Source organism: Mus caroli, unplaced genomic scaffold, assembly GCF_978045245.1.
Source record: "Mus caroli unplaced genomic scaffold, Mus_caroli_1 scaffold_3, whole genome shotgun sequence".
NCBI lineage: Eukaryota > Metazoa > Chordata > Mammalia > Rodentia > Muridae > Mus > Mus caroli.
The window spans coordinates 73,890,439-73,917,472 of NW_028227258.1; the positions used below are offsets into that span (position 1 = coordinate 73,890,439).

At 50.9% G+C, this 27,034-nt stretch overlaps 1 protein-coding gene across 1 annotated transcript in view; it reads right to left on the minus strand.

Annotated features, from left to right (window-relative positions):
- Nucleotides 1–26,721, minus strand: part of Iqgap3 (IQ motif containing GTPase activating protein 3) — a 39,354-nt gene extending 12,633 nt beyond the window's left edge. The window contains exons 1-25 of the mRNA XM_021157888.2: nt 26,680–26,721; nt 24,740–24,827; nt 22,430–22,586; nt 21,415–21,492; nt 19,823–19,899; nt 19,082–19,149; nt 18,880–18,993; nt 18,494–18,672; nt 18,007–18,085; nt 17,210–17,373; nt 16,343–16,430; nt 14,086–14,249; nt 12,207–12,364; nt 10,800–10,921; nt 10,286–10,449; nt 8,623–8,713; nt 7,738–7,905; nt 7,512–7,651; nt 7,262–7,432; nt 5,167–5,250; nt 4,938–5,009; nt 4,775–4,844; nt 1,381–1,589; nt 583–735; nt 131–294 (exon numbers count right to left, since the gene is read on the minus strand). Of these exons, the coding sequence (XP_021013547.1) occupies nt 131–294; nt 583–735; nt 1,381–1,589; nt 4,775–4,844; nt 4,938–5,009; nt 5,167–5,250; nt 7,262–7,432; nt 7,512–7,651; nt 7,738–7,905; nt 8,623–8,713; nt 10,286–10,449; nt 10,800–10,921; nt 12,207–12,364; nt 14,086–14,249; nt 16,343–16,430; nt 17,210–17,373; nt 18,007–18,085; nt 18,494–18,672; nt 18,880–18,993; nt 19,082–19,149; nt 19,823–19,899; nt 21,415–21,492; nt 22,430–22,586; nt 24,740–24,827; nt 26,680–26,716 (3,059 nt within the window). The 5' untranslated portion in view covers nt 26,717–26,721. The remainder of the gene's footprint in view (nt 1–130; nt 295–582; nt 736–1,380; nt 1,590–4,774; nt 4,845–4,937; nt 5,010–5,166; nt 5,251–7,261; nt 7,433–7,511; nt 7,652–7,737; nt 7,906–8,622; nt 8,714–10,285; nt 10,450–10,799; nt 10,922–12,206; nt 12,365–14,085; nt 14,250–16,342; nt 16,431–17,209; nt 17,374–18,006; nt 18,086–18,493; nt 18,673–18,879; nt 18,994–19,081; nt 19,150–19,822; nt 19,900–21,414; nt 21,493–22,429; nt 22,587–24,739; nt 24,828–26,679) is intronic.
- Between the last annotated feature and the right edge of the window lie 313 nt (nt 26,722–27,034).

Sequence of the window (27,034 nt, forward strand, 5' to 3'; positions counted from 1 at the left end):
TGCAGAGCCTTACATACTTCCTATAAGCTGAAGAATGGACTCCTGATACCATCCTAGGTGTAGAACAACAGCTGCCATCTCTGACCCACCCTCCCTGTCCCGCTGCCGCACTAGAGTCAGGAGAGCATACTTGATTTCCTCCTGGAGCGCTGTCTTGAACAGCTGGAGCAGAAGGTAGGCCTCCCGGCGGTTGGAGGCATAGTTGTACAGACTGAAAATCACACCTTCCATGAACTTGGTAGTTTTGTTCTGGGGCATCTGAAAGATCAGCTTGGCCAAATAGATGGGCTGAGTCTGTGAACGATGGGGGAGACAGAGGGCTGGGAGACAATGGTCTTGGAGAATTAGCAATCAGATGAGTTACAAAGGTTTTCCCGATGTGGGGAAAGTATCACCTTTCCCAGGGCAATGGAACAGGGCATGAAGAAAGGCAAAGAAAAGGCCCCATGCTCAGGAGGTGATGGAGGCTTCTTGGATCTTTTTAATTGCTTTAGATTCTTAGTGTTGTGTGTGTGCTGAGGAAGCACTCACCACTGTGCTACCCTCCCCCCATGCTCCTCCTGGGAAGAGCTTTTTGCTCACCTGCAGCAGGTAGAAGAGGTGCTGGTAGGCTTCCAGCTTCTGCCGTTTCTCTCTGCTCAGTGACTTTAATCCCTTCTGTTTGTCCAGGATCATCATGTCTGACAGTTGCTCCTTATTCTTCTTGGTCAGCTTCTTGCAGTGGGAGACCACCTCCTGGATGTGGGTGTAGGAGCAAACCAATGAGGCTGGACTGGTACCAAGCATGAAACATATGGTCCAGACTCAGTGACTGGGAGAGCCAGGGCTCATGAGAGGTGAGAAAGCCCTTGCCACTGCCCACAGCTCCACTTGGCACCTCTGTTTTCATAAGTGGGGCTTCAGAGCTCTGGGCTGCCAGGCAGAGGCCCTGTGCCTATTCAATAGGGCTTTTCCTCTTATTTCTTATCGACCAATATACAATCTCATGGGAGAAGACGTGACAGCAGCATCAGCCTGCTACTCCACATCTGAATGTAAATTTCCAGGAGCTTTCGTATCTGTCTCTGCATTCTGCCAGGGAAGAGATCAACTCCTTATTCCAGCGAGCTAAAGGGGAGACAGACTTTGAGGTTAACTGATCGATCTCAATCACCCATGACCCCAGCACTAGGACTCGGCAGAGCTGGCCGTTCCTACTCTACCCGCAGGGTTCTTTCTTCTGCACTACACACATCCAATGGCTGACCAAGGGCGGCGAACCATAGGCACAGGGGTCTGAGCCAGGTGGTAACCTACACACATCTGAAGGACCGATTGAACTACCAGTTGAAGAAGGGGCAAGGCTCTCTCTCAGGAGCGGCAGGTCTTGGGGCAGCTCACCTGCAGGGTGATGCGGTTCTTGACGAGCAGGCCAATCTTGATGTCCATGAGGTTGAGGTCCTGCTCCAGCTGCTGGTTAGAGCGGATCTTCCTAACCACTTCCTCCTGGAGCTTCAGCAACTCCGCCTCAGCTGAGAAGTCCTCCTGACTCTGGTTCAAGAGGTGAGCGAATTTTCGGACTACACAGAGGGGAGGGTGGCGTGCGTGCACTGGCAGGAGGGGAGACATTGGTCAGGCAGGTGTCAGCAAGCCTCTGCCAGCACCTGCCCCATGTCGACCCCGTGCCCAACCCCAGGCCTCTCCTAACTGCCAGGTCTACCGATAAGCTTTGTCTCACGTCTAGAGATGTCACGGCTGTTCTCTACCCTTCACGTACCAACCATGCTGGCATCTCCGGTGACTTTTCCCACCAAACCAGGGCCACAACCCTTCTCCATGGTCTGCAAAAGCACCCTGGTTCTATCGCACCTGTCCCCCTTCCTGCTGGCCTGACCTGTCTCTCATGCCCACCCCCCACCTGTCGTCTACCACATAGCCCTGCCGCTGCATGTAGCACTTGTGAGGAGTGTCTGTGAGGTAAGGTGGTCAACTTTATAATGAAGAAAAAAAAAATCAAAACCAAATAAAAAACAACAAAGCCAAACAAAATCCAACAACAAAACTCAAAAAGAAGTCTCCGAATTAAGCTTCGTGGAACAAGCCATGTTCACTGTGAGACAGGCAGGGTTCCTCATGTTATCTCGGAGTCGACGCTCCTGTGGTATGATTATGCGGTCCTAGCTAGCCTTGAACTCAGGATCCCCCTGCTCTGCTTCTCAAGCAGCTGCTACCAGGCATCATCTCGGGTGTATACGTGTGTGCGTGTGTGTGTGTGTGTGTGTGTCCATGCACTATTCAAACAAAGGCTGGAAGAAAGCATCAGAACCCTTGGGTTTGGAGTTACAGACAGTTGTGGGCTATCATGTGTGGGTACTTGGAATTGAACCTGGGTCCTCCTGAAGAGCAGCCAGTACTCTCAATCACTTAATCATCTCTCCAGCCTCAAATCTAAGTGGTTTAAAAACAAAACAAAAACCCAACAAAGCCTCAATGGGTCCAGCGCTGTGGCACCCATCTTATGGATGAGTCTCCAAAGGCAGAGAGGGGTAGGTGCCGTGCCCCAGGTTACCCCACTAGCAATGAAAGAAGCAGTCATATTTGGAGGCTGAGTGATTGTAGGTTCTGTGGCTAGAGAGAATCCAGTAAGGGATCTAGGCAAAGAAGCCGCCGGCAGATACTGCGAGGCTGCTGCTTTGGGAGGGGCCAGCAGGAGGGATCTTAGGGAAACAAAAGTGAGCCTCACTCCTACATGGGAGCAAAGAGGCTGTGCAGTACCACCTACTGTCCGCAGGGGAGCGGGGAAGGGCAGCAGCAGGTGTCAGAAGCTAGGAATCCAGTGGGCCTGGAGTATGGCACACCATGGTGTTTTTGCTTTCTGTAAATTTGATTCCAGTTAGAATCATCTAAGAAGGAGCCTCCGCTGAGAAAATGCCTCCACCAGATGACTGGCCTGTAGGGAAGTCGTTGGGCATTCTCTTGATTAAGTGACTAATGTGAAAGGGCCCAGTCTACTGTGGCCAGGACCATCCTTGGGCAGATAGTCAGTCCTAAGAAAGCAGGCTGAGCAAGCCAAGAGGAGCAAGCCAGGGCTGGCGAGATGGCTCAGCAGGTAAAGCACTGACTGCTCTTCCAAAGGTCCTGAGTTCAAATCCCAGCAACCACATGGTGGCTCACAACCATCCATAATGAGACCTGACGCCCTCTTCTGGTTCGTTTGAAATCAGCTACAGTATACTTATGTATAATAATAAATCAATCTTTAAAAATTAAAAATAAGCCAGGTGTGGTGGCGCACGCCTTTAATCCCAGCACTCAGGAGGCAGAGGCAGGCGGATTTCTGAGTTCGAGGCCAGCCTGGTCTACAAAGTGAGTTCTAGGACAGCCAGGGCTATACAGAGAAACCCTGTCTCGAAAAACCAAAAAAAAAAAAAAAAAAAAAAAAACCAACAACAACAACAACAAAATTAAAAATAAATAAACCATCACGTAAACATTAAAAAAAAAAAGGAGCAAGTCAGTAAGCAGCACCCCTCCACGGCCTCCGCTTCAGTCCCCTCCTACAGAGTTCCTGCCTGGAGTTTCTGCCATGACTTCATACAATGATGGACTGTGGTATGGAGGTGTAAAGATGAAATTAACCCTTTCCTCCCCTCCATGTCGCCTTCAGTCGTGGTGTTTATCACAGCCATGGGAACCTAACTAAGACAAGGTGTGAGAAAGTACAGGAGGGTGGGGGTGGGGTGGCTGGAGGGGCTGGGGGGTGGTGCTGTGGTTAGGAGGCTGGACCTCAGGCAATAGGAACCACAGCACATTAATGGGACAAGCAGCAGAACTGCTCAGCTGCAGTGGAGATGCTACAGCCCCATGAAGAAGTGGGCAGGCTGGTCCAGTCAGCCCTGAGAATCAGAACCTCGACCTCAGGGACACCAGAGATCAACCAACAAGAATCAGCTTAGGCACAGGATTAGTGGATTAAAATGGTTGCAGGGATGACAAGTGACCACCTCTGACGGGAGGTATTCACAGGGCGGAGGCCACCACACCACACAGTACATATATGGCCGATTCTGGGAGGATGCTGGGCCGAGGAAGCTGGAGGAATAACTTTCCCCCAGAAATACTGAGGACTGGAGGGAAGGAAGAAAGATAAAGGGCAGGCAGAGCCTCAGAACAGCAGAGGAGATGGTGGGGTGGGGCGGGAAGAAGCAGCCCACGCTGACGGCCAGAAGGAAGACGACTAAGCGCAAGACGCCTGAGGCCCCCACCTGAAGCACAGAAAGGAAAGGGCCCTCTTGCTGCAGGAATCCAGAACAGGAGGTGATCACCGAGATGGACCAAAGTGCTAATTCACGCCCAAGGCTGGAATTCTAGACTTGCAGGACAGGGACTAGGCTGGGAAATGGGACTCTACCAGAAAGTTCTTGCTACACATGCATAAGGACCTGAATAATACGAAATGCCAGGCGCAGAGGCACATGCCTGTAATCTCAGGCTGGGAGGTGCCAACAGGAGGGTCCTGGGAGCCGCATAGCCAGTGAATGAGCCAAGGAAAACAGCAAGGCTGGAAGTTCAGGGAGGGGAGAAAGAGCCTACCACAGGGGAATAGGTATGCTAGGCCTCCTCAGAAAGGACCTGGTCAGAGGAGCCTTGTCTATGACAAAACTATGTGCTACTGGGAGGTGAGGACTCTACACTCCTTAGATAACCTGAGGATGGCCTCACCCTTTCCTGCTGTGCATCCTCAAGGGTGACACAGAGACCTGTCTAGCTCTGGGTTTCTATCTCCCCAGCATACCTAACATCCTGTAGTCATCACGGGCTCTCCTGGCTCGGAAAAATGCTTGAATCTTCACAACGGAGTCAACCTAGCACGAACACAAGGGAACAGGGTGGCTGTCCTTCCGTGCACTTTGCTCTGATCTCTGAGTACAGACAGGCGTGATGGGGGCAGGACTCACGTTCTTCTGGAAGTATCGCAGACGCCTGAGGTATCGCCTCCGTGCTGCCCACATTCGGGCCCAGGCCTGGATCTGAGAGGTGAGACGCTACCTTCAGGACCTCGGGCTGAGACTCACCCTCAGGCCCTAGACAATGCAGCCAACTCCAGAACCACGGGAGGTGACAGGATGAAAACGTGTTCTAAGGATCCCTCAAGAGAAAGGAATTTGCCCAAACCACCATGGTTACCTTGATTATCGCATCCAGGTTCGCTTTAAAATGCTGCAGCCGCTCCTGGTAAGCCTTCCGTTGTCTATAACCCCGCCAGTGAGCCTGCAGAGCACAAGAGGGAACGTAGCAGACCTCCTTGAGCTTACTCAGGCGGCCAGTGGGAACGGCTTTATTCCGGGCTCTCTAGGATGCTCTGGTGGTCTGAGTGAGAATGGCCCTGTACAGGCTCATATATGTGAATGTTTGGTTGGTCCCCAGTGATGGAGTGTCTAGGAAGGATCAGAACATGTAGCCTTGTTGGAGGTGCTATGTCACTGGGGGGGGGGGGTGAGCTTTGAGGTTTAAAAAGCCTACACCAGATTGAGTCTCTCTGTCTCCAAACCGTGGAACAGATGTAAGATTCTCAGCTACTACTCCAGTGCCTGCTCGCCTGCTGGCCGGGCCACCATGTTTCCTGCCCGATGATCATGGATTGACTCTCTGAAACTTACAGTCTCAGCAAGCCCCCCAGGGAAACGCTTTTCTAAGTTACTTTGTCATGGTGTGTTTCTTCATAGCAACGGAACAGAAACTAAGACAGAAGGATGGGGAAGGGAAATCGGCCTTGTTCCCAGAGGTCTGCCGGCTTTATGAGAAAGACTAACTACCTAACTAATACCTCCCCATGGAAACTCAGATGTGAGACATGGACCCAAAAATATTATTAATAAAGCACAAATGCTTACCAGCTTCAGAGAATGAGCCATGCCCCTCCCCAGCCCCTGCTCACCAGAGAAGGCACCATGTCCCCATACACTCTGCTAGCCCCGACCAGACTCCTGAAACATGTTCACGGGCTGTTGAGATGACTTAGTAGGTAAAGGTGATTGTAGCCAGGCCTGACAACCTGAGTTCAATCTCCAGGACCCCATGGTGGAAGGAGAGAACTCACTCCTATTAAGGTAATCCTCTGACCTCAGGGTACGCCCTGCCTCGCCCTGCCCCCCACATACAACATAGACAAAACCAAAACATGCCCCCAATCTAGATTAGTCAGTGCTGAAAACACTGGGGATCCAGCAATGGACAGAGTAAAGTCTTGGGGCATCCAGGCTGCTTCACATTCCTGAGCCTCACTTTCTCAAAGCTGAGGCAAATGGTCAAAGTAGCAGGCCACCTCTGCCTATGTGCATATGGACCCGAGTCCGGAATCAGACCAGACTGTGGCCTGGGTAACTGCATGACTGAGCCAGTGCTGACGCTGGCATCCAAGGGAGCCTCTGTCACACTCAAGGCATATGCAACTTCCTCCACATTCCTCAGCCAATGCGTTAAGCAAGTGTCCGTATGGAGGAAATAAATACTGCAGGGGCTTGAGCAGGACGCACAGCCCTCAGTCAGAGGAAAGGAGGACTGGGAGGCCAACTTGAGAGTCTGAGCCTTCACTTACTACTGCAGCTTAGGCCACGCCATCCCACAGCTTCATGCTCCTCCCTTCAGGCCCCCCAGGGCTATCAATCTTTGTGTCTTTCCTGTCCCATTGAGTGTCAACCATACTCCAGCATGCTTGACACGGGAAGGTGTTCCTCATTTCTAGCTCACAGAGGGCTCTGGTTACCCTCCTAGCTACTCTCCCGCGCCAATCACTGGCTGGTCAGCTGCAAAGGCCCCGAGGGCCATGCACAGGCTAGAACTGAATGGAATGCCCACTGGAGAGGATCACAGATTAGTCGCCAACTAACATCCCTCAGGGTGGGTAACGGCCACTCCTCACATATCTTGCTCCGGGAAAAGTATCTTCCTGCTGTCTGAATCTCAGTACACGCTTCCTTGGATGGTGGTGACGGTGATGCCATAACTGGAACTTATGTCCCGCTTTTACTGTACAGAAACTCTAGACCTTGCTTACTACCCTGTTAAGGCAGCACTGCCATTCCATCTTTTGGGAGAAGAAACTGAGGCACAAACAGAAAGAAAAGCTTACAAGGCCACACAGCTAACAAACCACAGTAGTTTGGCTGCAGACTCCACAGCTTTCATCACTATTGCCCAGAGGTCTAAAAACCATCCAAACCATCCCAGGCAAGGGAAGGAGGGAGGACACCCAGGCATGGGGAAATGCCAGGGTTGCTACCTGGATCTTGATGACGGCTGGGCGCAAGGTCCTGAAGACGTGGGAAGACTCAGCAAACCTCTGGCGAACAAGGAAGCCACGAAGGCGGGCCTGGAGCTTGATGACAAAGCCAACATTGGCCTTCCAGAGCAGTTGGCGGTCACGGGCAGCGGTGACCTTGGTGACGACTGACTGTGGAGATAGCAGTCCTCTGGTGGGTAGGAGCCTCTTCCCGGGTATAATCCCTCACCCTGGCAGGAACCCTGCCAACCTGAATCTCCTCCCAGGTTAGATGGGAGGTATTGAGGTGGCAGCTGGAAGGATGCTCCCAGGTCCCCTGGAAGGTCTGCAGATGAAGGTAGTAGGCGGTGCCATCCTTCATGTCATGTTGAACCCAGAAGGCTGTGTCCCCTGTATAGAAACTCAAGTGAGCCAAGAAGGCTCAGAGGAAGCCAGAGGCAGGCAGCACAGAGGAAGGTTGAGGCCAGAGCTATTACCAGGGCATTGCTTCTTTGCCGCTGCGTCTTCCAGGGCCTGCTGGTAGCTTTTAGCGCAGTCAGGAACTATCCCTCGGAGGGCCACATTGGGGTTCCTCAACACACGCTCTGTCTGGGCTGCCCTGCCCTCCTTGATGGCCTGGTTGATAGCAGCCACACCAAGGGCTACTGATGGGCATCAGGAAAGAGAAGTCAGTTCTTCTGGGGTCCCTCCCTTGAGCCCCGTCCTGTCCAGTGGGGCTGGACTCAGGAGACACACAAAACCACCATGGCTGATGGGGGAGATGGAGAGTGTGTGGGGTGATACAGCTGTTCACGGAGGCAGCAGCCAGGCAAGGGCTCCTGTGGAAGGCAGGTTCTAAACTTGGGTATTTCCTGCCCAGCTGTGTGTTGGGAAGTCTACGTTATGGTCAAAGCACCCTCCTGCTCCAGTTCTGTCCCATCTCCTTGTGCTTGTTGGTCTCTACCAACTCGACACAAATCCAGATATATCTGGGAAGAGGGAATCTTGAGACAATGTTCCCACTGGGTAGCCTATGGGCAAGCCTGCAGGGCATTTTCTTGATTAACAATTGATGTGGAAACCCACTGATGATGGTATTACCCGTGAGAAGGTGGTCCTGGGTGTATAAAAAAACAAACAAACTGAGCAAGCCACGAGGAGCAAGCCAGTGAGCAGCATCTCTCCACGGCCTCTGCCTCCAGGTTCCTGTCTTTGAGTTCTTGCCCTGACTTCCTTCAGTGATGGACTGTGATGTGATGCTGAATAAAACCCTGTCCTCCCCATGTTGCCTTTAGCCATGGTTTTTATCCAGCAGTAGGAAGCTAAGGTGCTAAGGCAAGATGGCGTGGGGGCCCCTCCCTGCAGGGTGCCCTGCTGCTTACTTCTCTGAGCTGTGCTTGTGTCCTCATTGGCTCTGGCCACTCCCTGGCGGATCTCCTCCAGCCACAGCACAGCTCCAGGGTCTCCTGTCACCTGGCAAAATTGCAGGAGAGGAAAAAAAAAAGACAAGACCCCAAACTGGTATCTCTGGGCCCCCACAAGCCCAGCAGCAGAACCAAAGTACAAGCAGACACTGGGGCAGCGGGGAAGGCTTTCTCTGCTCCCTTCTTCCTGTGGTCTCCTTGGATGGCTGCCAGGTACTGAAGGCTCTTTTCTTCCTCTGCTTTCAGAGTCCTCAGCATCAACTCAGCTTGGCCTCAGGGCTCTCTATGGCTTTCATACTCTCAGTATCTAGTACTTCCTAACCGCTTGCTCTATTGCTCGCCTTTGCGCCTTAGCCATGGCTGGGACACCTACCCCACAGCCATCCCCAAAGCCCTCCACATTTACAGCCCTCAGCCAGCCAGATCCTGGCCCTGACCATACTTGGCCTTCTGGCTACACATTCCTTATCACCGAATAGTAGTAGGAAGATTGTGTGTACACAGGTCAAGTAAGCCTGTGCTTCTTATGGTCAGTCTGAAACCCAACCCAGCTTCACGCTCTCCTCACCAGGAACACACGTTATAAAATTAACATTTTATTGAGCACCAATTATGTGTCAGGTGACTGTCTTATCTTTTTCTTTCCTTTTTATTATTATTATTAATTTTATGTATATAAGCACACTGTAGCTGTCTTCAGACATACCAGAAGAGGGCATCAGATCCCATTTCAGATGGTTGTGAGCCACCATGTAGGTGCTGGGATTTGAACTCAGGACCTCCGAAAGAGCAGTAAATGCTCTTAACCGCTGAGCCATCTCTCCAGCCCTGTCTTATCTTTCTAATAGTCGGTAGCCCAAGCCAACCTCAGACTCTGCTGGTGTGAGCTATGGGGTACTATTCCTAAGACTTTTCTTATAAACTAAAAAGAAAAAAAAAAAAGGCTGTATTTTTAATTAGGTATCTATGGATGATGTGTCAGTGTGGAGGGAAGTACATGTGAGTTTTAGTGCCGTGAAGAGCGTATGAGATCCCCCATATCTGGAATTATAGGTGGTTGTAAGCTGCCTGATGCGGCTCAAGTTCAAGCAGTCCTAGCCACTGAGTCACCTCCCTAGCCTCATGCATGAATCAATACTTGAGGTGCATCAAGCAATACTTAGCACGGAATGAAAACTCAGTAAGTGCAGGGTGAGACTGCAGGTTGCAGCTCAATCACAGGGCGCAGCCTCACTCTGCTGCCACACAGCTCAGGGGTGTGTCAGTTCAAATCCCTGTCCCATCCTCAGCTCACCGGATATGCACAAGGTGCAAGGGCAGAGCATGTAGTGTTTTCCACACCCCAGGGGTACTGAGGGGCTACTACTCAAGATTAGGTGATCACTGGGGACCAGAACAGTGAAATCCAGTTACCTGCTTCTCAGGCCTGCTCTTTCCCCTCAACTGTCCTGGAATGAAGTCCACTTTCCCATAACAGGCCAAATCCTGCTTGTGCCTCACCCAGGGAAGGGTCTGCACCCACTGGCCTGGAACAGTTTCAGAGTTCATGGCAGGCACAGCTCTGCTCAAGGCTGGTCCTTCTGCTTTAGTGTCTAACCCAGCCATCTCTCCCTAACCTTACCCGTGCTTTCTGCCTCTTAGCAGCCACAAGGAGGAGATGGTACCGAGGTGCAACATGAAGGCTGACATCTTCCAGGCCAGCTGCAGGAAGCAGCAGGGCAGACAGAGTCTTTTCAGGACAGCCCTGGTCCAGAGCCTCATTGATGAGGCTGATGGCGAGAACCTCTGAGGAAGAGATCCAGATGAACAGCAGCTCCAAACACAAAACTAGGGGAAGAACTGGGCTGTCTAAGGGGGGCTGTCTGAAGGGAGATGTCTGAGTCGGGGCGGTCTGAGCGGGGCTGTCTGCGGGGGGATATCTGAGGGGAGCTGTCTGAGGGGGGATATCTGAGGGGAGTTGTCTGAGGGGAAGATGTCTGAGGGGGGTTGTCTGAGGGGAGCTGTCTGAGGGGGGAGATGTCTGAGGGAGACTATCTGAAGGGGAGCTGTCTGAGGGGGGTTATATGAAGGGAGCTGTCTAAGGGGAGGTATCTGAGGGAGTTGTCTGAGGGGGGGCTGTCTGAAGGGGTACTCACGATCAGTTTCTTCCTGGACCTGTTCATTGACCTGGCTCACAGCAGCCTGCAGGTCATTCCAGCTCAGGATGCCTCTATGTGTTCCTTGAAGCTGCTGAACCTTCACCAGGGCATCAAAGTAACTAGCAACAAAGAAGAGAAGTGACATGAGTAGTCACGAGTGGGTAAGCACACAGCCACCAAGTGGAGAAAGCTTTGAGTTGGTTCCTCCCTGGGACGCCATAATTTCCAGGGTCTCTTCTCCCTTCACAGACGGTTCCAAGCCCCCTTCCTGTGTGGAGCACGGAGCCCTTCAAGCTTCAGACCCCTTTTCCATCCATGTTCTTACCTCAGATCTCACTCACTCTCCAGACTTAGGTTAATGAACCCCCAAAGCATACGTCCATCCCTCACAGGCCCTGGGGCCTCCCAAGGATTTGCACCCAAATGCCAGTGGAGGTCTGAAACACCCCAGCCCGTATCATCTGAACTCCCAATCACCCTGGTCTGCCTCTGCGCCTCAGCCTGTCCCTTCTGGATGAACATCTGTTGAGTCATTTCCCTCTCGGTTCCCTCTGCCACCAAGCCCTGTCAGATCAGAATACATTCACACTTCGCCACCTTCTTCCCGCTCCTGCTGTTTCCACTGTGGAACTAGCAGCATGCCTAAAGGCATCCTTGCCGCTCTGCCTGGGCCCGGGCCCTGGCCCTGTGGTGGAGTCTCAGCACAGCAGCTAGGATGATCTTGGTAAAGCAGGTCAAATGGGCTCCTTTTGTGCCAAACAGCTCACAGCTTCCTTCCTTGTTGGAGGACACAGGTTAGTTCCTGTTAGCCCACTCCTTCCCTGCCTCACTCTGTTTAGCTTCTCAACACTCTGGCTTCTTGGTAGTCTTTGTTTTTATTTTTGCAACGCTGGGAGGTTAAACTCAGAGCCTCAGGCATGCAAAGCAAGCCCTCTACCATTGAGCTGCTTCCAAGCCTTTCCTGATGTTCTGTGAGTGCACCTAGGACACTGTCCTGTCCTGAAGAGAATCATGGGACTAACTCTGGCTCCTTGTCCTTCTCCACATGCCCTAAAAGCCATCTATAACTACATTTTGTGGCTAAAAAACTGTTCCACACCCACTCTGTCCCGTTTTGTTTGGCCCATCCAGTAGCTGTGTCCATCCAGTTATAAGTCCTGCGTATGTATATGCTTGGTTTCAGTCACTGTTTTCAACACCTAGAGTGGCACCTGGCAGTGTGTAGGCACTCAAACATTTGCTCTGAAAAAAAGTGGAAATGAAGGGGGATGATCTTGTGCTCCCCAACTGGGGAAGAAACCCAGGAGGGGCAACTTCGAGCAGAACTGTCCACCGTCTGCCCAGTGTCAGCATCTTCATGCTATCCCTTTACTTCCGACATGTGGGTCAAACTTTCTCACTCACCGTTGGGCATTTTCTTCTTCTACCTGGGCCAGGCCAGTTGCGGGATTCACTAGATTGTCCCAAAAGGCACAGACATCTCCAGCTTCCAGAGCACGGTTAATCAGAACCACAGCTGACAGCATCTCCACAGCCACAAAGAGCTCCTCCTGGCCCAGCTCCTGTAGAGGAAGAGATGTGAGGGGAGTTGGGGGACTGTTGCCCCTTCCTTGCTCCATTCCCAAGGGCCACACCTGAACCACTTTCATCCACCTACAGTACTTATGCTCAACACCTGGGCTACACCTGGCCTGCACCTGGGCCATATTCATCTACCCACAGTACTCTTGCTCAACACCAAGGATGCATTCACTCACCAACATTTATTCTCTATACCTGGGGATGTTTACTGTGAACATGGTAATGAAGACATCACACACAGTATCGTCTTTCTTTCCATAACAAGCCAAATGAGGTAGGTACCATTAATATCCCTTCCCTAGCCAAGCCTATCGCTACGAACATATCTTTTTTTAAAAAATATTTATTATATGTGAGTACATTGTAGCTGTCTTCAGACACTCCAGAGAGCGCATCAGATTTCGTTCCGAATGATTATGAGTCACCATGTGGTTGCTGGGATTTGAACTCAGGACCTTTGGAAGAGCAGTCGGCGCTCTTAACCACTGAGCCATCTCACCAGCCCTGACGAACATATCTTAAATGGAGCTACAGAGCCCACACTCAAAATGTGACTTCTGCCAGCAGCCTTCTGGTCCCCATGTCCCATCAAGAACTGCATTAAGCTACTTGTAGGGGTGAGTGCCTGTGGTCCCATACTCAGGAGGCAGAGGCAGAGGCAGAGGCAGGAAAATCAGGAGTTCAAGGCCATCCTCATCTATATAACAAAGTTAACAAGTTGGAGGCCAGCATGAGCTATGTGAGATGATGTCTGAAAAAGCCAAAAAGGATGAGATGGGGCTGGGGGGAGAGTCAGATAGACAGAGACAGAACTGCACAAGGCCCTAGGCAGAGAAGACCAAGTGGCTATCTCATGCTACGCTACACACCATGAGGCCCAGGCTCTATTTCCCAACCCTCTTCTCTTCAAACACCCCTTAGGCTGCCTCCTTTGTCTGGCGCACTCTACCTGTATTCAACAAGGAGAGCTGCAAAGGACAATAATGACTGCTGAGACTTGGCTAGGTGCTTCTCTAGGCACACACACTAACTCACGGAGTCCTTGGGGCAATCCTGTGAGATTGCTACCATTTATGAAGAAACGGAGAAGCAGAGAAAGTAAGCGGACTGCCAGTGTCACAAGTCATACTTAAACTCTCAGGTCCACAGCCCTCAGCGCTCTGCTGTCACCCCTTGTGTTTCTGTCCCACGGCTGCTGTCACCATGCCCTTGCTGAAGATGAGTGCTGTGTGCAGGTCGTGTCCACAGTAAATGTTCTATGGACGGAGTCACTGTGCAGTCTCTTCCAGGAAGCCTTCCCAGACTTCCTCTAAAACTGCTTGCTCTATTTTTCTGGTCCTTGCTGTAAAACCTACATCATTCAGCCTACATCATTTTCTCTCTGCCTCTGCCTGACCCCCTGGGAGCACTCTAACTCCTGCAGCCGACAGGGATGACTCTAAGGAAAGCTCATGCTATCAGAGAGCTGTGTGGACAGGAGTTAGGTGGGGCAGCCTGGTGGTTAAAGCACATCCTACCAATCAGCTGAGCCCCCAATTCTTACCTCTGAAGCAGGAAACCAGAGCTCACCTAGTAGGGCTGTTGCTGGCACAGCGTGTGCAGCAGCACTGGCTGCCATAATTTCTATCATTCCTAACATCCTGATTTCTGGCCATCCAAGAACCAGCTATCCCAGCAGCTGCCTGGGACCCCCAGAGCTTACCCCCTGTTGCTGCTTCTGGAGGAGAGTCAGCTCTTGCTGGTAAAAAGCAGAGGCAAAGGGGTAGACTCGGGGCAGCTGGGCTTCAGGGCACATGAGCTCCTTCACGGTGTCAGCAGCCACTCCCCTCCGGATGGCTTTGTTGATCCTCCACACAGCCTGGAGCACTGCAGAGGAGGACAGCAAGAAGCCACATAGGCGGAGTGGTCCCCTTATCTCGGCTGTCCTTACCAGCCAGGCTCTGCTGGAACCTCTAAGGGAAATGGCTTTGTGACGCTTCTAGAAAGCCATTCTACTAGATTCAAAATGCATTCCTAAATGTTCTGCAGGAAAGGGGGATGGGGCACTTTAAATGAGAGGCTCTGTGTAAGGCAGCGTGGTAGGCCCAGGAGCTGCGTACATAGCTCAGAAGGCAGCAGAAAGTGGCTGTCACAGCAGAGGCAAGTTCCTAAGGCAGCAAGAACAAGATTGACAGGTGGCAATGGCGCGGAACTAAGATGAAGTGAGTCAAGGGGCTCTAGGGACCAAACCCTAGTGACAGTGAGAGGAATAAAGAGCCAGCTCCATTTTAACTCCATTTGCACCACAGCAGGTGGAGGAGGCTAAGAGCAGCCATGGCACACAGTGTGGTTAGAGTTTATCCACTCTGGGGCCAGTCAAATACCAGCAGAAATGGACACTGGCTCTGAGGAGCACGCACCCTTGGGAGGAGGAATAAGGACATGAAAAGATACAGTGGCCAGTTCTAGAAGCGGCCCCACCCCAGTGCTGTGGCCATGTTGGAAGAGGAGGGATTCTGACTGAGAGCAAGCAAATGACTTTACTGACGCCTTGGAGACAGCGTTGGAGATGTTTCACCGGCTTCTGACAGGTGAAGTGTCGGGGAAATGAGGCCCAGAGGCCAGGGGCTGAGAAGGAATCAAGGAAGAACAAGGGGACCAGGCAGTGGTGGTGCACACTTTTCATACCAGCACTTGGGAGTCAGGATCTCTGTGAGTTCAAGGCCAGCCTGGTCTACAGGCTTAGTTCTAGGAGAGCCAGGGTTATAGAGAGAAACAACCCTGTCTGCAAAAACATGACAAATAAACAGACAAAAAAAGAAAAAAAAAACAAAAACCCAAAGTGTGGGATAAAGAGTGAAGGAGCCTGCCAGGTGGTGGTGGTGCACGCCTTTAATCCCAGCACTTGGGAGGCAGAGGCAGGCGGATTTCTGAGTTCGAGGCCAGCCTAGTCTACAGAGTGAGTTCCAGGACAGTCAAGGCTACACAGAGAAACCCTGTCTCGAAAATCAAAACAAAAACAAACAAACAAAAAAGAGTGAAGGAGCCAGGGCTGGAGAGACAGCTCAGCAGACCAGAACACTTGATGCTCTTGCAGAGGAGAGGATTCGGTTCCTAGCACCCACATGGTGGCTTGTAGCCATCCGTAACTTCAGTTCCAGGGATCTGATAGCATCTTTTGGTCTCTGTGGGCACTGCAGGCATACAGTGTGCAGACATACATGCAAGCAAACCACTTATGGATATAAATATATAAAAGCAAATACATCCTCTTACCACCCCCATCCCCCACGGGGTAGCTCTGTGTTGCCTTTGCTGTCCTCAAACTCAGAGATCCTCCTGCCTCTACCTCCCAAGTGCTGGGATTAAAGGCGCGCACCGCCACCACTACCCAAATAAATCTAAAATAAATAAACAAACAAACAAACAAACAAACAAACAAGAGTGAATGAGCCGGTTGGGAGTGGTGGCTCACACCTGTAACGGGAGCACTCAGGAGGTATAACGGGAGCACTAAGCTAACAGTGTCACTTGTGCTCCAGGCCAGCTTGAGCTACACAGTAAGATCTGATCTTATCTCAAAAAACAAAAACAAAACCTAACCAAGAACGGAGAGCTGTACTACTGAGAGATCTGTGCCAAGATCACCCCTGGCGCTCAGGAATGAAGTGAGCTCATAGGACCCTGAATTGGAAATCCTTACCTGAGAAATCACATTTTAGAAGCCAAAGAAATATAAACAGGCATAAACAGAATTAGAAGCTAAGTCCCCAGAAGGAGCCTAGTCCTGATTGGCAACAAGATGTCATGATCTTCCATGTGTCCCTCCAGGGGGTGCAGAGGACAGAGGGCACGAAGGGTAAAGTTCCTTGTCAGGCTTGGAGCTGGATTTGGGGAGTTTGCGTTGTCCAATACATATGCCAGTAAAGGGCCAAGATACACTGGCAAGGGCCAGCAGCCCCCACCTGGAGATGACTTACTAGCTTGCTCTTCATCCCCCTTCTCATTGGCTACAGCCACACCAGCCTGGATCTCCTCCTTTTCTAGAAGTCTCACCAGGCCCAGCTCCTGCAAGAGGGCAGAGGTGCAGGAAAAGAGAGTTCCCAGGTCATGAATGAGTACTGGGACCTGCCAGTCCTCAGTCCCGCCTCTCCCTTCAGGTAGGAGGACCTGGCCTACCTATCTCTAGCACTCTAATTGATTCTTAACCCTGAATACATCTAAAATAACACCAAACATTAAGCCAAAGCATTGAGGGCTGGAGAGTTGGCTTCCTGGCTAAAGTGCTTACCACAGAAGTAAGAGGCCTGGGCTTTGAATCTCCAGAACCCTTAGAAATCTTGCCTGTAGTTGTAGCTTCAAATGCAAGAGACAAGACTCCCAGATCGAGCTGCCTAGTGAGACCAGGCATACTGGTGAGCTCTGGGTTCAGTTACGAGAACCTGGCTCAGTGAATAAGGTGGAGGAGTGACTCCTCCTGACACCATCTTTGGGGCCCCCTATACACATGCTCACACATTGGCCCTCCCTCATGGGCACACAACTATAGACATACACCCATACCCTGGACACATATACACGAAAAAATGTGGGAGAGGGGTCACAGCATTGGAAACAAAATTGATAAGTCAAGATCCCAATTCAGCAATGGGAAGCATATTGTTACCTAATGGACTGGCCTGGTTCTTCCATCTCCCTCTGAGGGACTCTAAGCAGACCCAGACAGCCCGCCTGGTCCACAAGGCTTTGCGCAGTGACTCAGTCATTTAGATATGGAGTCAGCGATGACATGCATGTAAGAGGCCGTTTCCCACCCTAGGGGGAGACAGGTGCTGGCCAGAGCGGACCTGTGATTTCTGCTCTCGGTCTGAAGTCAGCTGTTCCAGGTACCAGTCAGCAAAGGCTCCTCTCACCCCTTGTAGGGCCAGGACAGGGTCATGAAGGGCCTCAAGCAAGGCCCCAGGGTTCTGCCTCTCCAGAGCGTCATCAACAACTTCCAGCGCCCCCTGGACTGAAAGACAGAACATCTCCAAGCGTGTGGCATCTTACCCCTATGCACCCCAGCCACTCCTGGAAATCTACCTTCTTCTGACCTCTTAAAAGTCACTTCTGTCCTTGACCTCTAACACAGAGGGCCGTGTGGGCCAGCCTCTATCTTCCTCTTGCTCCTCACAGCCCTCCTGTCTAACTGTCCCAGACCCCCGAGAACACTCTGATCCGATCAGACAAATGAGTGGAGCCCGCTGCCTTCTCTACCCCATCGACCCACATCCTTCCTTCTTTGCTTTCTTCCCTCTTTCCTGTGCTTTTGAGAAAGTCCCACAATATGGCCCTGTGAGGTCTTGAACTCTGAATCTTCCTGCTTGGCCTCCTGACTGCTGGGACCACAGGTACGTGGTATTATTATTACTGAAGGACCTGAATTCAATATCCACCCCAGGCCCATGAACTGAAAGCCTTGCCCATTAGCCTGTCTTAATAGCTCTCCATCCCCATAGGATCTCTCTGGTAAGAACCTCTCTGCTGAAGCCAGAGAGTAGGACACAGCGTCCCTGGCCTCTGATCTTTCCCTAGGGCAGGCTCTGGCTCACATAAGGCCATGGGGCTGCGTAGAGCATCCCAGGCTCTCCCAGTCATCTCTTACCGTTGGCGAGGTTGATGTGGCCCTGGATCTCTGCCTGGGTGAGGCAGGATTCATAGACGTCCTGATCCTGACCATCGTCCTGTAAAAGTGAGATGGAGAGAGACTTGGGGGGGAGGGGGCGGGGGGGGGGACGATGACAGTGCAATCTCTTCCTCCCTATCCTTGTTATTTCTGCAGACCGACAGACAGCCAGGCCAAGACCAGCCTGCTGAGGACTGAGGAGTACGTGGGGTCTACTCCCAGACAATTAAGCCAGTCGGCCAGTAGACTCTGCAGTCTGGCCTCAGAGCTCATGTTTCCTTCCAGACCCACTTCAGCTGCCTGAGGCTCATCCCTCCAGCCTGCCCCCTCACAGAGATCACCCTCCAGCTCTTCTGCTCCTTCTCAACGGTCCCCCGAGGCAGGACAAACTGCAGTCCTAGTTCCCGCTTGAGACTCCCTAGGCCTCTCAACTTCCTGGCCCCTATAACCCAAGGTTTCTCCTTACGTGATTCCTGGCATTGGCCGCCTTCTCCATCTTGGCTAGGGCCAGCAGCTCTTGGTAGACGGCTGCCAGAGGTTCTCGAAGATTCCCCAGGAGAGCATTGGGATTCTGCAAGGTGACCAGAGTGTCCTCCACCACCCCTCGCTCCACGGCATCATTGATGGCCAGAATAGCTGCGTGGACTTGGAGGGGTAACACAGCAAGGTCAAGAAGCCAGAAGGGACCCAGACCAGAGCACAGTTGGCTGTAGCACCAGGGAGCTTGACCCCCTTGCCTGTGGATGAGGTGCCAGAGCCCACTCAAGGGCTTTGAAGCTTGCAGTGGCGCCCCCTCCCCTCCATGGGGCCCCATGCTCCCACATCCTACCCAGGGGCAGAGTCCAGCCCTACCTGCAGCCTCATCGGCTGAAAACTCATTGGCCAGGATGCCCCCGATCTTGCTGAAGGCTGGTAACTGGAGGCCATATTTGGCCAGTTCAGAGGCGATGTTGCTGAGTTCCTCAGCTGCAATGACGCCAGGGATGCTCTTCATTAGACCCAGAACCCCCAAACCCCTGCTTAGTCTATGGACAAAGGAAAGGAGCTGGCTTACCTGTGAATTTCACTTTCCCATACAGGTCATGGATCTGTGGAGCCAATCCCAGCCGGAAGAGGAAGAGACTGGGAAGGACAGAAGGTATTAGGACACACTGAGATGTACTAACCTCCACACCTTGACCACAGGTGTGTAAAATGACGATGGAGACCCAGAGGTGGAGAGCACTTAGCAGTTGCCCTCCAGTCACTCCAGTGCATGGGAATAGCCAGCCGAGACAAGAGCCACAGAAGGAATAAAATACCATACAAGTCTCTATAGCTGTGGCGGCTCCACAGAGGGCACGCTGCAGCAGAAGTCACAGTGGAGACAAGAGGAAGATTACAGCAAACACAGCCACAGAGGCCAGAAATGGAGGCAAAGAAGGGTCCGGGAAGAGAAGGTGTGAAGAGGTGACACTGAGGGGACCCGGGATCTGGCCAGGTCCATTCTATGATTCGGCCAGCTGTAATGCCTGCCTGTGAATAGAACCAAGTAGCCTCCCATGCTGGCACTAAGTGGCTTGCATGAGATGCTCCTGATGGGCCCTGGTTCTGACTCATTCACGTCCCAGTCATGGCTTTATCCTGCTGTTCCTTCATTTGCAAGGCTCACACACACATGTGCTCAGGGGCACACTTATGAAGGTAAATACCCAAAACTGCTCAGTCGGCTATCACCCTCCTTTCTTTCTACAGCACTGATCGCGCTTGGCTGATCCAGGTAGAGGAGCCTGGCTGACAAGTCAGGCTGTCTCACCTGAGAGCGTGAATGCAGTAGATCACCCGAGGCATGTTCTTTTTGTCATAGATGTCTGTGGTCTCTGGGAGGAAGATCTAGAGGAGAAACCAGACAATTGCTGCACATTGGGAAGAGCGGCACCAAGGAGGGCTGTGCAATACAGCTTCCAAGCTGGCCTAGGGAGGGAGGATCATGCTGAACAATGCCTCCCTCTCCAACCAGAGCTGGGAGTGCCTGCAGCCCAGGCTTCTAAGTCAGTTCCTATAACCATTCCCATTTAGATCTATGTCAAAAAGGCTTACTAAGTAAGCCAAGACGCAGCCAGTTACATAGTCACGGAGTGTTCAGGGTCAGCTGACCACTAGATGGGAGCTCTGGAGCTACAGGATGCAGGCTATAGTCTCCTGTAGGGAAATCAGGTCCCAGGCACTCAGCTCGAGTGAGTGTAGTCCTTGATCTGAGATTTTCACCACATAGATAATGTACTCTGGGCCGTGCGCTTAGGCAAGGCTGAACAAGGCATGCATTGCTATGACCCACAAAGGCACCAAGCATGCCACGCTGTTTTTCAAAGCCAAGGGCCTCTGATCTGCAAAAACCTCAAAGAAATGAAACCTGGGGCTGGAGAGATGGCCCAGTGGTTAAGAGCACTTGCTGCTCTTCCAAAGGAAGAGGTTCAACCAAAGGACCCAGGTTCAATTCCCAGCACCTACGTGGCAGCTCACAACTCTCTGAAACTCCAGTTCCAGGGATCTGACACCCTCACAAAGACATATATGTAGGCAGAAAACCAATATACATAAAAGTAAAAATAAATCAATCATAAAACATTATTTTTAAAAAGAGAGAGAGAGAAACGAAACATAAGCTTAGTACATCCTATGTTACAGTCAGCTTAACAAGGGGCCAAAGCTAGAGAGCAGTCCCACTTACACCAGCACAGCATTCGCCCACCACTGCTTCTGTCTCCTAAAATGTCTCTCTTAAAAAAAAAAAAAATGGGGCTAGAGAGATGGCTCAGTTGTTAAGAACACTGGCTGCTATTCCAGAGTTCAATTCCCAGCAACCACATGGTGGCTCACAGCCATCTGTAATGCAGTTTGGTGCCCTCTTCTGGCATGTAGGTGTACATGCAGGTAGAACACTCATACATAAAATAAATAAATCTTTTTTTTTTAAATTGAGGTTTATTTTTTTATACGTAAAAGTGTCTTGCTTATATGTATTTATGTGTACCACATGCCTGCCTGGTGCCTATAGAGAGTAGAAGATGGAATAGGGGTCCCTGGAACTGGAGTTCCAGATAGTTATGAACCAAGTGGATATTGGGGAATTGAACCCAGATCATCTGTAAATACATTAAATGCACTTAACCTTCAAGCCATCTCTCTAGCTTCCCTTTCACTTTTTTTTTTTTTTTCGAGACAGGGTTTCTCTGTGTAGCCCCATCTACACCACACAGGGGCGCCACAAGACAGTACTGATGCACCTCAGTCCAGGAGACCTTCCCTCCTTTCATTCACAGGGAGGTGACAGTAGAGACCAAACAACCTAGTTCAAAGGCACAGAGTCCCCGGAGGAACTTTCTCTTAGATCACATGGAGTCTTACCGAAGGCAGACCAATGTGGGCTACCGCAGAGAGCCAAAAGTTGATGTTATCCGTGTGCCGGAAATGTAAGCCAGTTGCCTGAAAGGGAGGAAAGAGGGAAAGTTTTACTGGTCTCAGGACTCCCTATGGGAGGAGCCCAGATGCCAGCTTAAGCGGGGAGGAAGGATAAGAGGATCCAATGGACGCTATCCTGTGGATTCTCTGCCCCGTGGAACAGAAAAATAGCGGAAACCACCAGAAATGGTGTTCGGGCTGGACAGTGGGAAGGCAGGAACAGAGAGGGCAGTGCAGTGAGGCTTCCAAGCTGGCTCAGGACAAGAGGCTCGGGCTGGTTAGAGCATGGAGAAGAGAGATGGCTCAGTGGTTAAGAGCACTGACTGCTCTTCAGAAGGTCCTGAGTTCAAATCCCAGCAACCACATGGTGGCTCACAACCATCCATAATGAGATCTGACACCTTCTTCTGGTGTGTCTGAAGATAGCTACAGTGTACTTACATATAGTAAATAAACAAGTCTTAAAATAAAAAGAGAGCCGAGATAGGCCCTTCAGGGTGACAAAGCCCATGAGCCTTGGAGTGTGCAGTGTAATTAGAAAAACCTCCAGTCATTTGTACCTCAGGGCACCTTATGGCCCAGACAGCAGGGCTCCATGCTGTTAGGGAGCACCCACATGGCAGAGAGATGCTAGTGAATAGATACTAACCCCATACAATTATTTATACTTCTTTTCATCCTCAAAAATGACTGTATATGGACTTTTTTGTTGTTGTTTTGAGACAGGGCTTCTTAGTGTAGCCAGCCCCAGCTGTCTTGGACATGTTTTGTAGACCAGGCTGGCCTCAGCTTCAAACCACAGAGATCTGCCTGTCTCTGCTGCCTGAGTGCTGGGATTAAAGCATGTGTGCCACGCCCAGCTCATATATTAAATTACGTGGTCACCATAGCCTCATAGCTGTGAGAAGGGGCATCATGGCGGGGGAGAGATGGTAAGGGGGAGAAATCACACTGTGTCCACCTGGTAGCGTAGCTGCTCCACGTCGTAGATCTTCTTCAGGGGGACCACAGAGGGTGCAAAACAGTGGCCCAGCTTGGCCAGTAGCACTCCATTCCGGAGGCTCTCCTCCAGCTCCACCGGGGAAGGAAGCTCCTCCTTCAAGCACACCTCCATCCAACTGTGAACAGGAGAGCATGTCTTACCCACTGGCAGGCCACACAGGTCCTTGCGCCTGCAGGATCTGCCCATCCCTTTTGACCTGACACTCCATTCCTTCCCTACCCTATTGGCTTACTGATCCCCAGTTTCCCCAGGCTGTCACAGAGGCCTGAATAAGCCAACCTTTACCTCATTCACCTTGGAAAGCCTCCCTGAGTGGCTCCCATACCTGCCTGCTGTAGCTGGTCTTTGCTACTTTACATGTTCTTCTTTTTCCCACCCTTTATCCTCCTCCCCCTCCCAGTTTGATAGAGGGGGAGAGAGATCTCTTAATATAATTTCGTTTTGACTACTACGGCTATTAACAAACTACAACCAACCCCCACGAACAACCATCACCAATGCCTCTTAAAGCCCTCACCCGCTGAAAAGGTCCCAGAATTCCAAGCAACACACAATGGCAGAAACTATATGCAGCTGTTGAAACACGCCTCTGCTAGAGCAGGAGGCAAATCATAGTCAGCTGTTGTGGACAGTCCAAAGCATCCCCCCCCCCCCATCCCTACACCTGGGATAAAATGAAAGCACAGTCTTATAATATGTCTGTATTTTTATAGAAAACAGCTGAGCATGGTGGGGCATGCCTTTAATTCCAGCAGAGGCAGAGGCAGGTGGATCCCAATGAATTCCAGGCCAGTCTGGTCTACAAAGCAAGTCCAGGACAGCCAGTTGATTACACCAAAAAACCCTGTCTCGAAAAACCAAGACCAAACCAAATCAAACCAAACCAAAAAACCCAAAATTCTAAAACTGTCACTACAGCCTGTCTTCAAGGAGGTATAGCCAGACTCTTACCCTGTTGTGTAAGGTAACCTCTCACTTTGTCTGGCTACACACCTGACTCAAACCAAATGGGCTCTGCCGTTTCTCTCATTGTTTATGGTTCTGAGAACTTAGGTACAGAAAGGTCATGTCTGATGAAATGATCTCCTCAGTTCACCTCTGAGACTCAACTGCATTCTGTAGAAATGAGGCCAGCATCACCAGTCTTCAGCGGGCAGCTGCCAGGATCAGGGAGCTATCAGTCTGAGCACACTTTGAATATAAATGCATTTTACTGCTGGAGGTTATACAAGTCAGGCACAGTGACTCCCTACACAGACTCTCCAGATATTGAGGTCTACAGATAGTATGTTTCCAAAGAGAGCCAAGCAGACCTTATTTCGAGCTATCCTTGCTAGACATCTGATTTCCTATCTGCTCCATCCTATCTTCTTTTTGGAAAATGTTAACAGAGACTATTGGCTAAGAAAAAAAGGGGAGGGGGGCGCTGGAGAGATGGCTCAGAGTTAAAAGGTCCCGAGTTTGATTCCAGCATCTGAATGGCAGCTCACACATCTGTAACTCTAGTTCCAGTGGATCTGATAACCCCTTCTGGCCTCCAAGGGCACCAGACATGCACATGGTACACAGACAAACATGTAGGCAAAACAATCATATACATTAAAAAAATTTTTTTTAAAGGAAATAAAAAGGGAGTGGAAAAATGACTCAACAGGTCAGCGTGCTAGTCACACAGGCATGGGGGCCTAAGCTCAAAGACCTGCACCCACATAAAACCCCAGGCATAGCCACAAGTACTGGTAACCCCAGCAGCCTAGCTCCAGGTTCAGTGAGAGACCTTGTCTAAGGAATATATGGCGTCTTTTATTGAACCTGAAACTAATCAAGACTTTGTTTTGTTTTCTTTTTCGTTTTTTTTTTTTTTTTTTTTTTCCTGAGACAGAGTTTCTCTGTGTAGCCCTGGCTGTCAGGGACCTCTGTAGACCAGGCTGGCTTTGAACTCAGAAATCCGCCTGCCTCTGTCTCCCCAGTAGTGGGATTGCAGGCACGGGCTTCTGTACCTGGCTTCTTCTGTGTGCTGTGGGTCTGAACTCGGGTCTTCAGGCTTGCATGCCAGGCACTTTACTGAGCCACCTCCTTTGGGCTGACCTTGACTTTTTTTAATCCTCTTACCTCCTAAGCACTGAGACTACAGGGGTGTGGTCTCATGCCTGGCTTGACAAAACTATTTTAACTTACCCTTTCCAGCAGCACAGCCCCTTGTCTGTTTGCATTTGCTCTGAGGACAGGTGACTGGAATCAGAGGTAGGAAAAGTGGACCCTGCTTACCGCTTGGCTTCCTCCAGCCGGCATAGGTACTGATAGGCGACATTCTGTCGCCTCTGCTCATCCATCTCCTCAGCTGTGAGGCGTTCATCTAAATCGTGAGGGGAGATAGGCAAGGAACGCAGCATTAGATAGGAATCCCAGCACCCACAGTGCTGGGCAGCTCACAACTACCAATGCCCACTTCTGGCTTCTGTGGGCACCCATACACACAAGGTGTATATTTACACAGACACGTGCACATAAATAAAAATGGATATTGGGCAGTGGTGGCGCATACCCATAATCCCAGCACTTGGGAGGCAGAGGCAGGCGGATTTCTGAGTTCAAGGCCAGCCTGATCTACAGAGTGAGTTCCAGGACAACCAGGGCTATACAGAGAAGCCCTGTCTCAGAAAAAAAAAAAAAAAAAAAAAAAAAGAAAGAAAATAAATCTTCAGAGACAAGAATTTGAGGCCAGCCTGGTCTACAGAGTGAGTTCCAGGACTACACAGAGAAACCCTGTCTCGAAAAACCAAAAAATAAAAATGGATCGTAAAAAAAACAAAAACCAAGATAGGGACCTCAGCTCTGAACATAATCCCTCAGCAGTCCCCTCAGAGCACAGAAACCCTCTCCGTGCCCCAGTTCTTCCTAGTGTACCCATTATCAGGGAGCATACTGCAGCCTTCTGTGCCAGAGACATTTCCTTGTCTCCTATGCAGCCAGTCATCTTCCCATCTTTCTCCTCAAGTCTACTTCATGAACCCCCTTCAGTGTCACCCTTGGGAGCATGGCTGATATCATCAACCATTAGCACAGTCATTCATTCATGCCAGACCTTTCTGGGCTAGGGAGCACTCCTATTTTGCCTTAGCCACAGTCTTACTACCTCTCCATCTGTTTTTCATGGGGAACACACTATAAACGTAAACACGGGACAGCTGTGCACAGGAGCAACGAACAAACGAGCTCAGAGAATACACAAGAGACAGCATGGTCTCTCTGTCTTTGACTGGGCACTCCCGTCATTTTTACTCCTTATCCCATTTCCTCATCTTGGATATCCTGCAGTATGACTTCAGGAAGGGCTGGGCTTATTTGAATTGGCAGTTCAACAGACACACACTTCCAAATACAGATTTGAAAGTGCTGGCCAACAGCAGAAAATCCCCTGGTTGCTCTGAGGGAGTTTACAAAGGAACAAGAGTTGGTTGTTGAAGCATGGAAAATAAACCAGTAAGTGAGTGACATCACCTCAGAGTTATGAGTTGGGGACACAGCTAGGTGGAATAGGAGGGGCCTTGAGCAAGGGAGGCGAGCGCCTCCTCCAGCACACACACCCACATATCAGAGTGTCTTAAAGACAAACAAACAAACAAAAAATGGTTTCCTGGAGCTTCCGTTCCTTCATGAGGTGGATGGACATTGTTTTTCATTCAGATGGTCAGGTGGAATCCTTTCCACCCTTCCCACCAACCCGAGTTTTTCTCAGCCCTAGTTACCATGTTTCAGGTAGCCCAGGCTATCCTCTATATACTATGTAGCTAACAATGACCATGAACTTTTGACCTTCGGCTTCCACTTTGCAACTGTTGGAATTACTGGAGTGCGTTGCCAAACCGGCCCTCCAGGTTCTGCATTTTAAAAAAGCGGCCAGGTGATCAGGCGTCAAGTCATTTGGGAGACAGCGTCTCAATGCGGAATCCCGTCCCGTGGCACTTTTTGGCAAATACAGTAACTGCTGAGTTTTAAGGGGCCATTTAGATCATCTAGAGTCCTTCACCCTGGAGCCCCAGAACCTGGGGAAAAGGGAGTGCGCCCTTTGAAGGGTTTGCAGCTCAGTTACCTGGAGCACACTTCGGCGAATTCCCGGGGGAGCAGTGCTCCGGGCAGCCAATCCCGCGAAAACCAAGCCCCACCAGCAGCACCCCGCTCCACCCTCAGATCCTTCCCGCACTCACAGGCTGTCCGAGCCCGGCCTGCCGCGCACGGCTCCATGTTCCTTCTCCTGCCAGTTTTGAATCTCCCGCCGCTGGGACACCACCCCTCACTGCGGTCACGCCGGGATGGGACGCTTCCCGTTCGTGCCGCAGGGAACCCTGGGTTTTGTAGTTCCTCTTAGAGATGGTGAGATAGCTTAGGTCAGTTTCTTGATTTGCTCTTTCTCTAAGGCCCGGCTGCTCATCTGGCTTTTTAACAAATAGTCCTTGCTGCTGCCCTCCCTTTCACTAGCCTGTCCTACTTCCTATAGAATTCCTGGAACTCCCTGTGTGTTATTTGGTGTTATACTCTGAACTAGATGACAAATGCAGGGAT